This window comes from Leucoraja erinacea, chromosome 1 (assembly GCF_028641065.1).
Source record: "Leucoraja erinacea ecotype New England chromosome 1, Leri_hhj_1, whole genome shotgun sequence".
Lineage (NCBI taxonomy): Eukaryota > Metazoa > Chordata > Chondrichthyes > Rajiformes > Rajidae > Leucoraja > Leucoraja erinaceus.
Window position 1 is genome coordinate 138291256 of NC_073377.1, and position 20841 is coordinate 138312096.

Below are 20841 nucleotides of genomic sequence, written 5' to 3' on the forward strand. Positions count from 1 at the left end.
TTTCCCACGATCACTGGGTGAAACACCAAGCATAACAAATCATGGACTCCCCGTGTTGCAAATTTGGAACCGAAACATTTGGAAGTTTGCCAAAGTTGAAACTTTGATTTAGGTAAGCACCATGAATTAATCGGTAGCTCAGTTAGGAGAACAAGGACAAATAACTTGTAAACATAGACAACGAGTGCTGGAGTAACTCAGTGGGTCAGACAGCATCTCTGGAGAAAAAGGATGGATGACGTTTCGGGCCGGTACCCTTTTAATGACTGGAACTTTGGATTCATAATGGAGATGCACTTAGATTAAACAGTACACGCTTTTGTAAATGGGCTCAGTTTTGACAGGTTGAACAGGCCAAGGGCAATTAGAGGGGTGTGCAATAAATGTATCCATTCCAGCCACAAACACATGGTGTTAAAATAAAATTAGAAATGTACAGGAACAAGCCAAGCTGGCCCAGCACATCATAGGTCGATGTAACCTGAACCGAGTTGGGGTAGAAATCAGGAGAGGATCAGATTCACATCTGATCCAATTCTTACAATCAAGATGTCCAATGGGCCAAAGATAGCCACAAAGTGCTGAAGTAACTCAGCAGATCAGGCAGCATGGTGAACATGGATAGGTGACGTTTCGGGTTGAGACCCTTCTTCAGACTGAGAGTCAGAAGAGAAGGAAACTAGCGGTATGAAAAGGTTCTGAACAAATCCGACGTGGCACCGATGACCAAGGAAAGGTGGAGGCCACTATGGTCCATTGTTGGCTGTGGAAGAAGTGATAACAAAGGGATATGAACAGTGAATCTATGTCCAATGAGCCATTATCCCCTTGGGCACTGCTTGCAGGAGCTGCCTGATTTAACCAGCACCCTTCGTTTTGTAGGCAGAGGGCTTATTATTTCTTGTAATAAAATGATTTTCTTTTCAATATACAACCCCCGGGAGGAAAACAAGATCAGGGACAATCCCATCTCCTCCATGCCACAATCCATGCTTAACCAAATGTAAAATTCCCTGTTATAGCAGAGGTTATCTAAACTTGAAAGAGACACCCGGGTCAGCATTTGAATCAGTCAATGCAGTTAAAGAACAAATAAAGCTGAAACCAAGGCAAGAAAACCCTGCTGCAATAAGCACATGATCTCAGACCAAATAACTCACCCGTCTGTTGATCTTAACTCCCTGTAATCACACAGCAAACGTGAGTGATAAAAAGATGTTTAGAACAGTCACTTTATGCAAACAAGACTTCAGAATATTGGCTCTGTTGTTTCGAAAGTTGAGATTTATATAGAACTTTTCCTCAGATTCATACATCTTGAATCAACAGCTGCCTTTTTTCACCACGGGTGTTCCCAGAATGTAGAGTTTTTCCACCTGCCTTTATAATTATTCTCTTTCAAAGGTTATATTTTTTCTGAAGGCAATGAACAAGGCAATGGAGATACCCCACATAACATTATTTATTGATCTTTATGTCAAAAAAAAAAAATTCCAACCAGAATCACATTCCCATTCTTTTGACACCAACTCATGAAATAGCATCAGTTTTATCACAAGGTGCTTGGTGTCACAAAGAGTACAAGCTGTGATATCATCTTAGTGGACAGCACTGACAACATGGGGCTCATGTCAACACAGAAAAAGGGATTTCATTCTCACTTTAATTAACCACAATCCAAAAATGTTTCAATGGTTGAGAAGCACTGAGATTTTGAACAAGGGATAAAGAGTGCAGAATATACTCAGCATTGTAGTGTATCAGTTCCAGAGACAAAGTCCAATGTCCGCAATGGGGTAGAGGTGAATCGGACAGTCCCCTAGCTTGTGGAAGGAGCATTCAAGTAACTTGGTACATGTGATAATAATAAATCAATATCAGTAGCCAAGGCAGGCAATGCAGCCCTTGCCCTTTCACATTTCAGAGACCCAACAATCTTTCCAGGTGAAGCAGCTAGAGTCCAATCCAATGCACTGCATTCTGGATTTCAAAATGTGGCCTCCTCTACGTTGGAGAAACCAATGCAGATTTGAAGAGAACCTGTGTTCAGTCCACAGGGGCAACTTGGGCTATGCTGTTGCCACCCACTTCAATTCTTCCTTCTGCTTCCTACTCTGACGTACCCGCTGCCTCTGACCTATCCATCTGTGTGTAAATCTGTGTATATCTATAAAAAATTGCACATATTCCCACCATTTTGTGTAATGATAGTAAAAACCAAGGGAATTCTTCAGTTTATGATGTACAACTAGATTCATTCCATGAGTCATAGAACCATGGAGCTACGCAGCGTAGAAACAGGCCCTTCGGCCTACATCAACCAACATGCCCTTTTCAAAGGTGCATAAACATTATAATCCCTGTTTTTTACTTTTGAAGATAGACACAAAGAGCTGGAGTAACTCGGGACAGGCTGCATGTCTGGAGAGAAGGTATGGGTGACGTTACGGGTTGAGAGCCTTCTTAATTCCTAGTTAGCTGTCTGAGAATTCTGAGATTGACTGCTCAGCCTCAATTATTTTAGCAAAGTTTGGAGATACAGTGCGGAAACAGGCCCTTTGGCCACCGAGTCCGCACCAACCAGCAATCCCCGCACATTAACACTGCACACTGCACATGCGCTGCGCAAGTTTCCTGGCAGGTTTTTCAAATATGGATTGTCATTATTTTAAGTGTATCTTAGGAAACAAAGAGTGAAGAATGGAGTTCATGTACCAATAACGTGGTAAGTACATTTCTTGGTGCTTTATGTTTTCAAATACCATATTTCCTGGGGTGGGGGGGGAGCTCCTTTCACAGTGTTTGGGGAGTCTGGCACGGGGAGGGCAGGAGCGTTGTGAAGGAGGGGATTGGGGCCAGTAACCTACTTGCGATGCTCCGGGCACGGAGCCACCGCATTGTGGCCAGGGAGTGACCACAATTAGCTTGGGAGGCTGCGAGTGACCACCGGGACCGGACAGCCCCTTCCGCCGGCCCCCGCTCACCTCTGGCAGTGCTCTCCGTCTGAAAACCTCTCTCCCGCCACTCGCCGCCCTCACTCATGTCAGCCGCTTCCCGCAGTTACCCGAGCAGCTTCCTTCCCCGGAAGTGGCAGTCAGTTTTGCTGTCCGTGCCCGGAGCGCTGCAGCAGCGGTGAGTGAGTTACTGACATGATCTTCTACCCCCTGCCCTCCCCGCATCTTTAACCCCTGGCACAGATTCACCACATGCTGTGAAAGGAAGTCTCCCTCCAATTGGTCCCTTGAATTAGTATTGTCATTCAATATGATGACAACTGATTCAACATCTCGGTGTGCTTCCGTTTTTCCCACCATCTCTCCACCTGCCTTCATCCTCCATCCCCCATCTACTCAGTAATTTAAAAATGAAGGAGGTTTAGAAGCCTTGGGCAAATTGAATTGTAACTTATTTTTATTTTTTATTTTTACGGAGAGAACAATCTGCGCATGCGCGGTTTAAGATTTTTTTTTTTTAAACTGGCTGCCTACCTTGACTAATTACTCACGGCACGTGCCTAGCCTGTACGTCTCTGGAATGTGTGAGGAAACCGAAGATCACGGAGAAAACCCATGCGGTCACAGGGAGAAGGTACAAACTCCTTATAGACAGCATCCGCAGTCTACTGGCGCTGTAAGGTAGCAACTCTACCGCTGCGCCACCGTGCTGTAATTATCCTGAAGCTGCTTGTTTAAACAATGGAAACAACATTTTCTACATTTTCATTCCCAGTGAAAACTTCAATTCTTACTTGTTCCAATGAACAAGTGTATGGTGGCGCGACTCATGTCGCAGCGGCCTCTGCAGTCTGTCTGTCTTTTTGTTGTTTTTTGTCTCGTTTGAATGTAGTATTTATTTATTTTTTTGTGTACGTGTGTGTGTGTGTGTGTGTGTGTGTGTGTGTGTGTTGTGTGTGTGTGTGTGTGTGTGTGTGTGTGTATGTGTGTGTGGCGGGGGGAAACTTTGAAAATCTTTCCCCTGTACAGAGAACCCGACCTTTACTTTGTCGGGTCTCCGTTGTCGTTGGGGCTGAGCATCGTGGAGCGGCCTCCAGCAGGAACAACCTGGGGCTCCAGTCGCGGAGCCTGCGGACCTACTCACCATCACGGAGTTGGCCGAGTTCGGAGCGGGTGGAGCGGTGGTGGCGCGCTGCTGCGACTGGACCCCGGAGATTCGGAGGCTTACCGCAGGTCTGGTAGACAGTAACACCAGGAGCCCGTGGGTCCCTGCTGGGAGACCGCTTTTCGGGGCTTCCGCAACGCCGACTTCTCCCGCCCGAGTTGCGGGGTCGAGGAGTACCTGGCGCGGGGCCTGACATCGCCTGGCGCGGCTTCAATGGCTGCGGGAATTTGCTAGCGCCCGCCGGGGGCTCCAACGCCAAGATCCGGAGCGCGGCCTTGCATCACCCGGCGCAGTTAATGGCCGCGGGACAATTACCATCGCCCTCCGGGGGCTCTGACTCTGACATCGGGGGAGAGAGAGGAGTGCAGGGGAGAGATACGTTTTTTGCCTTCCATCACAGCGAGGAGGAGATGCGCTGTGATGAATGTCTCTGTAAATTGTGTTGTGTCTTGGGTCTTTTTTTCTTGTGTGTATGACTGCAGAAACAACATTTCATTTGAGCCTCTATGAGGTTCAAGTGACAAATAAATTGTATTGTGTGTATTGTGTATGTGATAGGGCATCTGGTAATTTTCCATTTAGAAAACCTATACTCTTTTCACCAATTGTTTATAACACTAATCTCTGAGAATTTGTTCCTGAAAAACACAGAATCCCATAGATTCATTTACGCCAAGGTCCCATTATAGTCATACAGCATGGAAACAGGCCCTTCGGCCCAGCCTGCCCACACAGTCCAACATGTCCCATCTACACTCGTCCCACTGCCTATGTTTGGCCCATATCCCTCCAATTCTGTACTATCCTGCCTAATTGCTTCTTAAACGTTGCCTGAACTACCTCCTCTGGCAGCTCGTTCCATACACTCGCCACCCTTTGTGTGAAAAAGGGTCTATCAGTAAAGGGCATCAAAACAAAGTGAGTGTTCATTCAGTAAGATTGAAATAAAAAAAACTTAAAAGATCTTAAAAGGAATGAGCTAAGCACAGCAACTTATTACTTTTGTTCTTGAAATACCAGTTGAAATAAACTTTTCATTTAAACTATACGAGGGGAAGCTACCTTGCAGACAATGTCAGGTGTGTAAAATACACGTTAAAATATCACTCATTACTCACCTCTTTACCAATGGAATCTGAATTAAGGTAAAGAACATGGCACCACACTGTACATGCCTATTCCATTCGGTCGCAAGATGAGGGATACTGCCGAGGGCAGTAGCCCTGACTAGGGTCTCGAGAAGGTAATGAGCCAGCTATATGAACCTCTCCACGTGGTGAACCTGCTGCCAGATTTGATAAGTACAGCCAGGCATTTGTACCAACAACATGCTCATCCATGAACAATGGTCGCTCACATTGTATTGTCAATCCCTAAAACACTCTGCCATTGCCAGTGATAAAGCTGAATCAAAGGACTAGAGGGCACAGGCCTATGGTGAGAATGGAGAGATTTAAGAGGGACCTCAGGGGCAACTTTTTCACTTAGATGGTAATCTGTATCTGGAAAGGCTTCCAGAGAAAGCTATAGGAGAGGATCCAATTATGACCTTTAAAAGGTATCAGCACATATATATGGAGGGATTTAGAGGGAAATGGGCAAATGCAGGCAAATGGGACTAGCCCAAGATGCCAACTTGAATGGTGTTGGGGGAACTTCAGAACCAGCGTCCAAAAGTTTAAGAATAAGGGGTAGGCCATTTAGAACTGAGACGAGGAAAAACTTTTTCATCCAGAGAGTTGTAAATTTGTGGAATTCTCAAATTCTCAGAAAGGCAGTGGAGGCCAATTCACTGGATACATTCAAAAGAAAGTTAGATGTGGCTCTTTGGGCTAGCGGAATCAAGGGGTATGGGGAGAAGGCAGGAATGGGGTACTGATTGCGGATGATCAGCCACGATCTTATTGAATGGCGGTGCTGACTCGAAGGGCCGAATGGCCTACTCCTGCACCTATTTTCTATGTTTCTATGAATGGATGGATGAGGTGGGGGTGGGGGGGGGGAGGCTCGAAGAGCCCTTTTCTGCTCTGTCCAACCCCAACTCCTGCTGTATATATTTTTGATTTGCAGAGCAATGTTAAAATGGTGGACAAAATGCCATTTCAGTGATATTAGCAGTTATTTCCTCAAAAGCGTCACTTTTCATGCCACCCGAGGTTGCCATTTTCACTGAGGGGTCGTGACAATAACCTGAAAAAATACATTGGAGGTCTCAAGTTGACAGCAGCTGAACAGAGCATTTGATCGCACAAACTGGTGACTTATCTCCTCACAAAGATTGGCTCATTAGACTGTACATGCTTCAGTCACACAAATGATCCAGCACCTCTATTTCCTGCTTAATTTGGAAAAATGGAAAAACCTGCCAACTTCCCAGAAATTAATTGTGTAATAAACTTATTCATAGATTCATACAGTATGGAAAAAGGCCCTTCGGCCCAACTTGCTATGCTGACCAACTCTAGTCCCACCTGCCCACGTTTGACCCATATTACTCTAAACTTGTCCTAATCATGTACCTGTCCAAATGTCCTTGAAATGTTATTATACATGACTCAACTATCTCCTCGGGCAGTTCATTCCATGAACCCACCAATCCCTGTGTGTGAAAAGTTGCTCCTCGAGTTCCCATTAAATTCTTCCCCTCTCAACTAAAACCTATGTTATCTGGTTCATGATTCCCCTACCCTGGGCAAAATAATCTGGGCATTCACTTCATCTATTCCCCTCATCATTTTATAAGGTAGCACCATACAATGGCAGCCTCGCCAACAGCCTATTTCGTCCTTTTATTTCTTTGTTGTTTTTAGTATGTTGTTAAATGTACGTTTTAGTGTTTATTTACCGTTGTATTATGTGGAGGGTGAGGGGGGCGGGGGGGGTTTGGGGAAACTTTTTTTAATTTCTTTCCTCGACGGAGATGCGTTTTTTTGCCGTATCTTATCTCTGTCCGCGCTGCGACCTAACATCGAGGGGCTGGTAGCCTCTTGCTGGGCATCGACTTTGGGAGCTCCAAAGGAGTCTGCAGGATTTAACATCATGAAGCTGGCGGTCCCTTTGCCAGGGACGATGTCGGGAGCTCCAAGTGCGGGAGCCGCGGACTTAACATCGTGAAGCTCGTGGTCTCTTAGTTAGGGACAGACTTCAGGAGCTCCAACCGCAGGAGCTTCGTCCGCCCTGATCGCCCCGACTGCGGATGGTTAGCCTGCCCCTTCCGTGGAAGAATGAGGAAAGAAGATAAGACTTTATTTCCTTCCGTCACAGTGAGGAATGTGGGAGCCGCTGTGGCGGATGTTTATTTTAACTTCCATAGTTGTATGTCTTGTTGCTTTTTTTCTGGTAAGACTGTATTACACCCATATCCCTCCATAGCAAATTTGCAGATGACACAAAGCTGGGTGGCAGTGTGAACTGTGAGGAGGATGCAGGTTGACTTGAACAGCTCGGGGGAGTGGGCAGATGCATGGCAGATGAAGTTTAATGTGGAGAAATGTGAGGTTATCCACTTTGGTAGCAAAAACAGGAAGGCAGACTATCTAAATGGCGTCAAGTTGGAAAGAGGAAGTACAACGGGATCTGGGGGCCCTTGTTCATCAGTCGATTAAACTAAGCATGCAGGTACAGCAGGCAGTGAAGAAAGCAAATGGCATGTTGGCCTTTATAACAAGAGGAGTCGAGTATAGAGCAAAGAGGTCCTCCTGCAATTGTACAGAACCCTAGTGAGACCACACCTGGAGTATTGTGTGCAGTTTTGGTCCCCAATTTGAGGAAGGACATTCTTGCTATTGAGGGAAGTGCAGCATAGATTTACAAGGTTAATTCCCGAGAGGGCGGGGCATATGCTGAGAGAATGGAGCAGCTGAGCTTGTACACTCTGGAGTTTAGAAGGATGAGAGGGATACTTATTGAAACATATAAGATTGTTACGGTTTGGACACGCTAGAGGCAGGAAACATGTTCCCAATGTTGGGGGAGTCCAGAACCGGGGCCACAGTTTAAGAATAAGGCATAAGCCATTTAGAACGGAGAATAGGAAACACTTTTTCAGTCTGTGGAATTCTCTGTGGAGGCCGGTTCTCTGGATGCTTTCAAGAGAGCTGAATAGGGCTCTTAAAGATAGCGGAGTCAGGGGATATGGGGAAAAGGCAGGGATGGGGTACTGATTGGAGATGATCAGCCATGTCACATTGAATGGTGGTGCTGGCTCGAAGGGCCGAATGGCCTACTCCTGCACCTATAGTCTATTTACCCTCCAGCTTTACATTTCACCCCTCTACTTTGTCAAACGTCTTTGTCATTCACTCCACTCATCTGCCAATCACCTCCCTCACATGTATTCACCTATCACTTGCCCTTCATTTACCCTCTCTCTACTCCAGTCTGTTGAAGGGTTCCGACCCAAAACGTCGTCTGTCCAGTCCACTCCCTCCTCAGATGCTGCCTGACCCGCTGAGTTCCCCCAGCACTCTATGCTTTGCTCAGGATACCAGCGTCCGCAGATTCGTGCGTCTCCAGCTTGAGCCAAAGCCGAGTGAGTTGAAAGCCTGGCCGTTCAAAATATGGTGAGCAACATTGGTACTTCATACCTGCGAGAGAATATTGGTGCACTGTTGGAGCAGGGACACAGGTGGATTCCCAAGGCTGGTGGCCAACTGAACCCTGAGCAGCTGTTCCTTCTGGACCGAGTTGTCCTGCAGAGCATGTGCTAGTGCTACGGCAGCACACCAATTTGAGAGGGAATCTGCAGAGAAGAGGCCTCCACACAGCAGCTGGCCAGCTGAGATGGAATTGGCTAAACCAAAAGAAAAAGCATTAATTTGAAATTATATATAGGCTGCTGTGAGAAGCAAACAGAACAGGAGAACTTTAAGAGAAATAGCATTTCTTAGAAGTTCAGTTTCGAGATACAGCATGGAAACAGGCCCTTCAGCCCACCGAGTCCATGCCGGCCATTGATCACCCATTCTCACTAGTTCTACGTTATTCCACCTTTCCTACACATTAGGGACAATTTACAGAGGGCCAATTAACCTACAATCTTGCATGTCTTTGGTATATGGGAGGAACCCAAAACACCCGGAGGAAACCCATGTGGTCATAGGGAGAACATGCAAACTCCACACAGACAGCACCCAAGGTCAGCATCGAAGCCGGGTCTCTGGTGCTGAGAGGAGCGGCTCTACCAGATACTGTCACACCAAAATATTATTAACAATTTTCTGTACAATAATTTTGAAACTGAACTTCAACGAGCGGATGTCCAAGCCCTTCAATTCTCCATCTGCATGGGCTTTGTAACCCTGAACTTAAATTTTTAAAGCTTGGCTGAAACTCTACTACTCGAGAAATAGCTTGCTCAACTGACCCCTCTATCCAGAGGTGCTACCTATCCTACTGAGTTACTCCAGCATTTCGTATCTATCTTCAGCCCAAATTAAGATGTGGAAATAGAACCTTAAAACATCTCACAGTCCTGATGGAGACAAATGAATAAGGTCAGCCCCAGGTTACGAGAGGGTTCCCTTCCTGTAACCTGTTTGTAACCGGAACTGTTCACGTCAGAAATGCAACTGCCCAGCAATACATTTAAATAAAAACATAAGCCAAATAAGGGCATTGTGTAGTTGCCCACAAAGTTTAACAGAAACATGCAAATATTGCCGCAAACCAAGTTGCTACTTGGTGCCTGCAGCACTCAAACAGCCAACAAATCATCCTGCTGGTCTCCCAAATGCTCGTTTACATGTACGGGTTGTACACAATTTGGGCGTTCATTACCCGAGAAGGAGCTGTACAAAGTAAAAAAGTATTTGAAAAAAATGCACACTGCAAATCAGAAGTCTACAGGGATTAGAGCAGTCTGCTCAAATTGAACAGCCAGAATCAGCCTATATATATATATCTGACCGTCTGTTTCTGTGCTGCAATTCCCAAGATTCTGAGCAGCAGATTTTTAAACCACACCAAAGCCATTCAACACACTGAGTGATTCTGATCCTCAGTTCTTGCTTTTCAAGTATTCATTCCTTTTAAATCTGATTCAGTTCAGTTCCCAGAACGTTAATAGAATTGAGCAATCCCTGCTGTAATAAACCACAGGCTGAAGACATTTTGGCCCAATCTTTTTGGTGTCTGAAGGGCCTGTCCCACTAACGTGACCTTGGCACGCAAATTACGCGACCTCGTGGTCGTGTTGAACCGCGACGGTCCAGCGAAAGTCCCGCGCGATTTCATGCGTACACACAGCCATCTGGAGCGCGCGACGTAATTTGAAGATGGACACAAAGCTGGAGTAACTCACCGGGACCGGCAGCATCTCTGGAGAGAAGGAATGGGTGACCTTTTCGTGTCGAGACCCTTCTTCAGTTTGAAAAGAAAGGTCTCGACCAGAAACGTCACCCATTGCTTCTCTCCAGAGATGCTGCCGGTCCCGCTGAGTTACTCCAGCATTTTGTGTCCATCTTCAATTTTCTTGGCCCCGCTCTGGGAGTAGAAGTGGGGGCGGATCCGGACCGCAACAGCCGTGAGCCCCAAGCCGAGTTCGGCGATCGTTTGCCTGCTTCTGCTGCTGTTGTAGGTGGGCTGAATGGCCTGATTTTGCTTCTATAGCTTATGAACTACGAACTTATGATAACAAACATGAACATGTAGATTTGTACATGGCAGGTTTCTCAGGTACACATAAAATATTTTAGAAATTGGTTTGAAACGGGAAGGCTCACCATCAATGGTTGTTGGCAGAAGTGTGGCCACAATCTCTGCTTGGCCTCTCTGGTTTTTGTACAAGAAGCACTGGAAACAGTAGAGCACAGCGCAGCGCAGAACAAACGGCTGCCTCTCATTGACCATGGACATCAGAAGTACCACAATTGCAGGTCTGTGCCGGGAAATGTTTCAAAAAGGAGATTTTAATAACTTTCACTAGACGTAGGAACAGAATTAGGCCATTCAGCACAGTCTACTCCATCATTCAATCATAGCTGAACTATCTTTCCACCTTCAAACCCATTCTCTTTCCACAACCTTTGATGCCCGCACTAATCAAGAACCTGATCGTCCCTGCCATAAAATACCCAATGACAGCCTCCACAGCCGTCTGTGGCTATGAATTCCACAGATTCACCCACCTTCTGTCTAAAGACATTCCTCCTCATCTCCATTCTAAAGGTGTGTCCTTTTATTCTGAGGCTGTGCCATCTGGTTCTGGACTCTACCACCGGTGAAAGTGTCCTCTCTACATCCACTCTATCCAGGCCTTTCACTATCCGATGAAGGTTTCTATGAGATTTCCCCTCATACATTAACCCAATCATCTCCAGGATTATTCACGTAAACCTCCTCTGGATAGCTCCAATGCCAGGACATCTTTCCTCAGATATGGGCCAGAACTGCTCACAACACTCCAAATGTGGACTGGCCAGTGCCTTATTAAGCCTCAGCATTAGATCCTTGCTTTTATATTCTAGTCCCGTCAAAATGAATCTTAGCATTGCAATTGTCTTCCTAACCGCCAACTTAATCTGCAAATCAACCTTTTGGGAATCCTTCACCAGCACCCAAGTGCCTCTGCACCTTCGATTTCTGAATCTTCTCAACATTTATGCCTTTATTGCTTATGCCGAAGTGCATGACCATACACTTTGCTGCACTCTATTTAATTTGCCTTACCTTTGCCCACTTCCTAACTTGTCGAAGTCTTTCTGCAGCCTCCCTGCTTCCTCAACACCACCTGCCCCTGCACCTATGTTCGTACCGTCCGCAAACCTGGCCATAAAGCCGTCAATTCCGTCATCCAGATCATTAACATAGAATGTGAAAAGTAGCCGACCCAGCACTGACCCCTGAAGAACACTAGCCACCGGCAGTCACCAGAAGAGGCTCCCTTTACTCCCACTCTTTGCCTTATGCCAATTAGCCAATCTTCTATCCATGCTAGTACCTTGACTCCAATACCATTGGCTACTATCTTATTTAGCAGCCTCGTGTGTGGCACCTTAAAGGCATTCTGAAAATCCAAATATACAACCACTGACTTTTTTTGTCAATCCTGCTTGGTATCTCCTCAAAAAAACACTAACAAATTTGTCAGGCAAGATCTCACCAAAACCACGCTGGCTTTGGAATCAAAAATAGTTAGTAAAACAAAATTGGTCAAGTTCAAAATATCACCCTGTGATGTCTTCTGCTTCAGTGACATGTGAACAACACAGGTACTATTTTCAAAATTTGGGATGGAGTCATAGAGCACCGAAACAGACCCTTTGGCCCAACTTGTCAATGCTAATCAAACTGTTCCATCTAAGCGAGTCCCGTTTGGCCCAAACCTTTCATTCTTTTGTCTAAGATTTGCACATTCCATCAATGTATAATGACAGAATTCCATCAATCACATAAATCAGCGAACAACAGGATTTGCATATAAAACAATATAATTTGCATGTTGTAAGAGTTTTTTTTAATTTTTCAAAAGACATTCTGGAAAATATTTTAGGTGGATGGGTAAAATTTCAACTTTGTACACCACACCAGTGCTGGAACAAAAAGGTCAAATTTAAATAGAAGAATTGTTCTTCAAATGTCATTCTAATTAGATGCAATTAGAGGTGAGGAGGTGATCTTATCAAGGTGAATAAAACCATGAGGGAAATACATAGGGTGAATGCACAGTGTTTTTCCCAGGGTAGGGGAAACTAAGAACCAGAGGACAAAGGTTTGATATGAGAGGGGAAAGATAGGAGATCGATATATATATAACAGTTATATGGGCACATAACTCAGTGAGGTGATGAGAGACCGCTGCATACCGCATACGTTGAAATTAATCATTGAGTCTGTGGAATTCTCTGCCTCAGAGTGCAGTGGAGGCCGGTTCTCTGGATACTTTCAAGAGACAGCTAGATAGCGGAGTCAGGGGATATGGGGAGAAGACTAGAACGGGGTACTGATTGTGGATGATGAGCTATGATCACATTGAATGGTGGTGCTCGCTCAAAGGGCCGAATGGCCTATTCCTGCACCTATTGTCTATTTGCATTTGCAATGAAAGGCCTTATATTAATAACAGGGACTGATAAATGAAATCAGAATTGAGTTAATACAGAAAACTGGGCACACAGAACCATTAGAAAAAAAAGTCAAAATGTTCAATTCTTGGGTTGATGTGAATTTGCAAATGCGAAAATTAAAAAAATATGCAGTTACTTGAAATCTGATATAAGAAAATATTGGAAAAACTCATCAGATTGGGCAACATCACTGTAGAAAGAGGCATTTAAAGATTCATGTCCAGAGCTGGTCAAAAGTTCTGCCTGACTGACAACATTTTGTGTTATTTATTGCATCTGGAAATGGCAGACTTGCATTTGCGTTAGCCAAAATAGAGAAATAGTGTCCTCAAGTTTACTTGTTGGTCTGAGATCCTGACCTTTAAATATCCCTGTCCTATAACAGTCAAAGGTGGTACAATGGCAAATTGCATCACCCTACCGTCACCAAAGGATGGCTCCAAAATATAGAAATGAGTCCATGTTTTCCAGCTTTGCGCTGTGAACCTTTATATCAAAGGGCAGTGTGATGTAGCAGGGGCAAGGCCTTTATCGAGTGGATGTTGAGTGTGGGACCCATCCTCTCAGGTTCAGTGGCAGCATTGATAATGGTATGGAGCTTATGAATGGATAATCGGTCTTCCCCCCCCCCACCCCAGGTAGGAATGCCAATTACTAGAGGGAGTAGGTTTAAGCCGGGAGGGGAGAAGTTTAAAGATGACAATTTTGTTTTATTTACACAGAGTGGGAAGTGAATAGACGCTCTGCCTGGGGAGGTAGAAGACGCAAAGTTTAAGAGGGGCTTTTAGAAAGGCACATGAAGACGTAGGGAGCAGACCACATGCAGGCAGTTTAGATTAACATCATGGTCAGCAGATATGGTGGTCTGGTGGGCTCGCTCGCTTCTGTTTTACATGCTAAACACATTCCAAGATTCAATAACATTACAGAAGAGCAGCAGCTTGAAACTGCTTTCACCCCTGCAGAGATCAATATTAATAAGCTATGGAGATTGAGGATGGGCCCACTGTCCCGCAAAATAGTTATTTTCATTTTACCTTGGTGGATTGGAAGGTGCATTCACTGAAGCAAAGTAATCCTGGTTTACCTGGGAACCTCGGATAACCTCAGATACTGTGTTAATGGTCTAAATAAACAGAAAAGCAAAAGGCAAAAATCAGAGATCACAGGTACAATAAATGGCAAGTGTAACTGATTCATGCAACAAAATACCCGCACCTCATTTAATAGAAACATAGAAAATAGTTGCAGGGGGAGGCCATTCGGCCCTTCGAGCCAGCACCGCCATTCATTGTGATCATGGCTGATCGTCCCCAATCAATAACCCGTGCCTACCTTCTCCCCATATCCCTTGATTCCACTAGCCCCTAGAGCTCTACCTGACTCTCTCTTAAATCTATCAAATGATTTGGCCTCCACTGCCCTCTGTGACAGGGAATTCCACAAATTCACAACTCTCTGGGTGAAAAAGTTTTTTCTCACCTCAGTCTTAAATGGCTTCCCCTTTATTCTAAGACTGTGGCCCCTGGTTCTGGACTCTCCCAACATTGGGAACATTTTTCCTGCATCTAGCTTGCCCAGTCCTTTTATAATTTTATACGTTTCTATAAGAGCCCCCCTCATCCATCTAAACTCCAGTGAATACAAGCCTAGTCTTTTCAATCTTTCCTCATAAGACAGTCCGCCATTCCAGGGACCAATCTCATGAACCTATGTTGCACTGCCTCAATCACAAGGATGTCCTTCCTCAAATTAGGAGACCAAAACTGTACACAATACTCCAGATGTGGTCTTACCAGAGCCCTATACAACTGCAGAAGAACCTCTTTACTCCTATACCGAAATCCTCTTGTTATTAAGGCCAACATTCCATTAGCTTTCTTCACTGCCTGCTGTACCTTCATGCCAACTTTCAGTGACTGGTGTACAAGGACACCCAGGTCTCGCTGCACCTCCCCCTTACCTAACCCCATTGAGATAATAATCTGCCCCCTTGTTTTTGCCGCCAAAATGGATAACCTCACATTTATCTATATTATACTGCATCTGCCACGCATCTGCCCACTCACTCAACCTGTCCAGGTCAACCTGCAACCTCCTAACATCCTCTTCACAGTTCACACTGCCACCCAGCTTTGTGTCATCCACAAACTTGCTAGTGTTGCTCCTAATTCCCTCTTCCAAATCATTAATATATGGTAAACAGTTGCAGCCCCAACACCGAGCCTTGCGGCACTCTACTCGCCACTGCCTGCCATTCTGAAAAGGACCCGTTCACTCCTACTCTTTGCTTCCTGTCTGCCAACCAATTTTCTATCCATGTCCACACCCTACCCCCAATATCATGTGCTCTAATTTTAGTCACCAGTCTCCCATGCAGGACCTTACCAAAGGCTTTCTGAAAGTCTAGATACACTACATCCACTGGCTCCCCTTCATCCATTTTACTTGTCACATCGTCAAAAAATTCAAGAAGATTAGTCAAGCATGATTTCCCTTTCATAAATTCATGTTGACTTGGACTAATCCTTGTACTGCTATCCAAATGCCCCATTATTACCTCTTTAATAATTGACTCCAGCATTTTTCCCACCACCGGTCAGACTAACTGGTCTGTAATTCCCCATTTTCTCTCTCCCTCCTTTCTTGAAAAGTGGGATAAAATTAGGTATCCTCCAATCCACAGGAACTGATACTGAATTTATTGAACATTGGAAAATGATCACCAATGCGTTCACTATTTCTAGAGCAACCTCCCTGAGGACCCTGGGATACAGACCATCCGGCCCAGGGGATTTATCATCCTTCAGTCCCATTAGCCTATCCAATACTATTTCTCGCCTAATGAAATTTTCTTTCAGTTCCTCTACCCCCTTAGATCCTCTATCCTCCAGTACATCTGGGAGATTGTTTGTGCCTTCCTTAGTGAAGACAGATCCGACGTACCTGTTCAACATTTCTGCCATTTCCTTGTTCCCCATAACAATTTCACCCGTGTCTGCCTTCAAGGGACCCACATTTGACTTTGCTACTTTTTTTCCCTTAACATATCTAAAGAAGCTTTTACTGTCCTTTATATTCCTGGCCAGTTTCCCCTCGTACTTCATCAATTTAATAAATTTAATCAGATCAGCCGAGCATTGTCTTGCTGTGTTTTATGGGAGCTTGTTGAATAATTGGATGTTGCTTGGTGTTGCTTTTCCTTCATTCATTTACAGAGTAAGGCCATCACTAACAAGATAATTATTCATCGCAGCTGCCCTTGAAAAGGATGAACAAATATGGTGCTGGGATTACCTCCGACAATCCCAACCATCTTGCTTTGTGCAAGATGTGACAATGGTCAATGAATCACAGATGGCCATTGACCAGTTTTACCAGGGCTCTCTCCACATCATTCTTGGTTCATGATCATCACACATGAACATGGGTGGCACGGTGGCACAGCAATAGAGTTGCTGCCTTACAGCACTTGCAGTGCCGAAAACCCGGGTTTGATCCTGACTGCGGGTGCTGTCTGTACGGAGATTGTATGTTCTTCCCGTGACCCACGTGGGTTTTCTCTAAGATCTTCGGTTGTAAATTGTAAATTGTGTGTGTAGGGTAGTGTGCGTGGCTTTAAATGGCCATGGGGCTTGCTAGCGCCCGCCGGGGGCTTTGACTTCGGGAGAGGAATGGAGAGCAGGGGAGAGACAAGACTTTGTCTTCCATCACAGTGAGGAGGAGATTCACTGTGATGGATGTTTATGTAAATTGTGTTGGTGTGTGTCTTGGTTCTTTTCTTGTATGAATCCAGAAACAAAATTTCATTTGAACTTCATGTGAGGTTCAAATGACAAATAAACGGTATTATTGTATTATTGTATTGTGTGCGGGGATTGCTGGTTGGTGCCGACTCGGTGGACTGAAGGGTTTGTTTCTGCACTGTATCTCTAAACTAAACTAAACATCATCCTCACAAGATTCACCTCTTGTCCATGTTTAAGCCAAGGTTGTAATGAAGTCTGGGGATTGAGTGGTCCTGGCAAAACCAAGACTACCCATTGGCGGCCAAGCTATTAGCAAATAGTTTAGTTTAGTGATACAGTGTGGAAACAGGCTCTTTGACCCATCGAGTCCATGCCGATCAATGATCACCTAAACACTAGTTCTATCCTACATACTATGGACAATTTACAGAGGCCAATTAACCCATAAACCCACACATCTTTGTAGCAATGTTACAAAATTTTGAGATTTAAAAAATCAAGTCTGCAATTTATCCCATCAGATAAAGCATAACAATAAGTTTAATTTGACACCAAATTCACTTTCATATCTCAAGTATTAAAAAAGTTATGACCATTTTCATACTCGGAAATTAGCATCTTGTTCCCTATTGATTTTCAATGGGCATTACAAAAAAGCTGTGATCTTAGATAGTCAAAAGCACATTTCTTAAGGAAAGATTAACATTTTTAAATAGCCTAAGTGTCCAAAGATTATTCACAAATAATTCACAATATAACATGATTTTTATATCTAATTTACATTAATTTATAGGCCAAATGGAAGGAATTTAGTGTTCAATTGCTGTAAATAAATCGGTTTTCTAGTGGGTTCATGTGGAACGCGCTGGTTTAGAATGTTGACAGCGCGCTGGATTAGTGCCTCAAATGCCGAGAAAAATACTGGGGGATATAAAAAGCCCAAAATGAGCTACTCGCTATAGAAAATTATAATTATAGGGTTATATACATGCCCCATTTAATGTAAAAATAAGGTACATACCTTTAATTGTTTGCTTTATAAAACCCTGGGGCTGCCAGAGCTTGCGGAATGAACGAGAGCTTTTAAATTTATTATATCTACTCTTCGAGGCCTATAAAACTAATAATAGCTTTTGGGACCGGGTCTTGCAGCGATTCTCCGTTAATGATTTACTAGGCTGAACATCTGCGATTGGAACAGCCTAGTAAAAATCGGGTTTTAAACCCGCCCCCTCCAAACAGCTCCAAAATCACACACAAGGGGAGGGGCAGATGCTCAGCCACGATTCAGGTACGTTTTGTAACATACCTAATCTTTGGAGTATGGGAGGAAACTGGAGTGCTGAGGAAACCCACAAGGTCAAAAGGTGACCGTGCAAACTCCATTCAGACAGCACTCGTAGTTAGAATCGAATGCGGGTCCATGACGCTGTAAACCAACAACTCTTCTGCAGCACCACTGTGTTTCCCACTGTACTGCTGGATAGCACTGTTGATGCTACTTTCCACCAGCCTGCTGTGATTGGCAGTGCACTAACTGCGCCTCGCAAATAAATGGGTTGTGGTCGCGCACTGCCAGATTAAAACTGATCTATCTATTCTAGAATAACTTGTCTAGCACATATAGCTCTCAAAGTGGAGTCTTCAGCAGTACAGCTGAGATCATGCCTGGTTCTACTGGATTTATTATACCAGGAAACTGGATATCTTGTGAAGCAAATCAAATTAGCTAAAGGTAGGATTCTGAGACAGCAAGAAACCCACATGAAAATGTATTGGCAATGCAGCAATTTGAACTAATGGAAGTTTGCAGAGACATTATAGGTGCACGAATACTGTAGTTAATAAAATGCAACAGAACATTTATTTTCCAACTGCCCAGCCTTAACATCAAATATTCCCACTTCAAAAACACATTAGAGCCAAAATAAAACTCTGACTACTTTTAATCAAAAAAATAATTTGAGAAGATCCCTCTCAGCTATCTGTCGGTCATCAAAGCAGGAAACAGACCCTTCTGACCATGTCATTTATGCCGACCTAATCCCAGTTGCCTGCATCTGACCCATCAAACCTTTCCTGTCTATGTACCTGTTGAAATGTCTTTTAAATTACTCTGAAGTACAGCATCTGTTTTAAATTGGACCACGTTTTAAATTCGCGGTGACTATCAAAGAATAACCAAGCTGGTTCTGACTCCTGCTCGAAGGAAAGTCTGTCATTCATCTGCTTAGTACAGGACCACACTACAAATACTGGGAATATGGAGCTACAATACCCTCTTGGTGTTTCTGCACAGCCCTTGGAACAGTTTCAATAACACAATGGCAAAATTAAGTTACACCTGCTGTCAATGGCTATTAAAGAATTTAATAGCAACATGCTGCATATTGCAGGTTAACCGAAAATGTAATATTTTGCTTTTATTTTGAATATTTTGTGCAGAAAAATTATTAAATATCTTCTCACATCTTATCACTGCACACATAGCAAGTTACCATTATAGCTTTCAATAAATTGATCTCATTCCAGCATTTGCAGAGGTGCTGCCACATCAACAATTGTACATTATACCACAATATTAATTGCAAAAAAGCTTTTCATTGAAACTCGGTACACCTGACAATAAACTAAACTTATACTTGTACCTGAGAGTTTTAAGATGATGCGAGGGTTTAACAGGGCGGCTATAAATCTAGAGATCTATAAAGGGTCCCAAATAAATACATGAGAATTCAGGAGAAACCTCATTAGGTGGACCACAAGTCAGATGTGGAACTCACAAATGCATAAGCGATTTGAAGCTAACCGACTTGAGGAAATTGTTGAAAACCCAGCATAAAAGTGCATCGAGTCCAACTTGCCCACGCTGATCAATATGCCCCATCTACACTAATCCCACCGTTGACCAATATGCCCCATCTACACTTGACCCACAATCCTCTAACCCAATCTTACCTGTCCAAATGCCTCTTAAATGTTATGATCATACCTGCCTCAATTACCTCCTCCGGCAGCTCGCTCCATATACCCACCACTTTTTGTGTAAAAAAGTTACCCTTCAGGTTCCTATTAATACTTTACCCCCTCACCCTAAACATATGCCCTCTGGTTCTCGATTCTCCTACTCTGGGCAAGAGACTGTGCGTCTACCTGATCTATTCCTCTCATACCTTTGTACACCTCTATAAGTCTTTCCAGGTGAGGCAGAGGTTCACCTGCACCTCCTCCAATCTCATCTATTGCATCCGTTGTTCTAGGTGTCAACTGCTCTACATCGGTGAGACCAAGCGTAAGCTTGGCGATCGCTTCGCCCATCACCTCCACTCAGTTCGCATTAACAAACCTGATCTCCCGGTGGCTCAGCACTTCAACTCCCCCTCCCATTCCGAATCCAACCTTTCTGTCCTGGGCCTCCTCCATGGCCAGAGTGAGTCCCACCGCAAATTGGAGCAGTGCCTCATATTTCACTTGGGCAGTTTACACCCCAGTGGTATGAACATTGACTTCTCTAATTTCAGGTAGTCCTTGCTTTCTCCCTCCTTCCCCTCCCCTTCCCAGCTCTCCCACAAGCCTACTGTCTTCCGCCTCTTCCTTTCTTCTTCCCGCACCCTCAATCCCCACTTCAGTCCGAAGAAGGGTCTTGACCCGAAACGTCACCTATTCCTTCGCTCCATAGATGCTGCCTCACTCGCTGAGTTTATCCAGCATTTTTGTCTACCTTTGTACACCTCTATAAGATCACCCTGCATCCTCCTGCCCTCCAAGGAATAAAGTCCTAGACTGCTCAACCTCTCCCTATAGCTAAGGTCCTCGAGTCCTGGCAACATCCTCGTAAATGTTCTCTGCACTCCTTCCAGCTTGGCATCTTTCCTCTAACATGGTGACCAAAACTGAACACAATACTC

The 20841-nt window shown here is 44.4% G+C and overlaps 1 protein-coding gene across 4 annotated transcripts in view; it reads right to left on the reverse strand.

Annotated features, from left to right (window-relative positions):
• uso1 (USO1 vesicle transport factor) overlaps window positions 1-20841 on the reverse strand; it is a 121857-nt gene that overhangs the window by 48609 nt on the left and 52407 nt on the right. For 2 of the 4 annotated variants that reach the window (XM_055644146.1, XM_055644154.1), the window contains 4 exons: window positions 14222-14310; window positions 10842-10996; window positions 8706-8911; window positions 1161-1181 (listed from right to left, as the gene is read on the reverse strand). In XM_055644146.1, the coding sequence (XP_055500121.1) occupies window positions 1161-1181; window positions 8706-8911; window positions 10842-10996; window positions 14222-14310 (471 nt within the window). The remainder of the gene's footprint in view (window positions 1-1160; window positions 1182-8705; window positions 8912-10841; window positions 10997-14221; window positions 14311-20841) is intronic. The other 2 variants (XM_055644170.1, XM_055644162.1) reach the window with 1 other exon arrangement.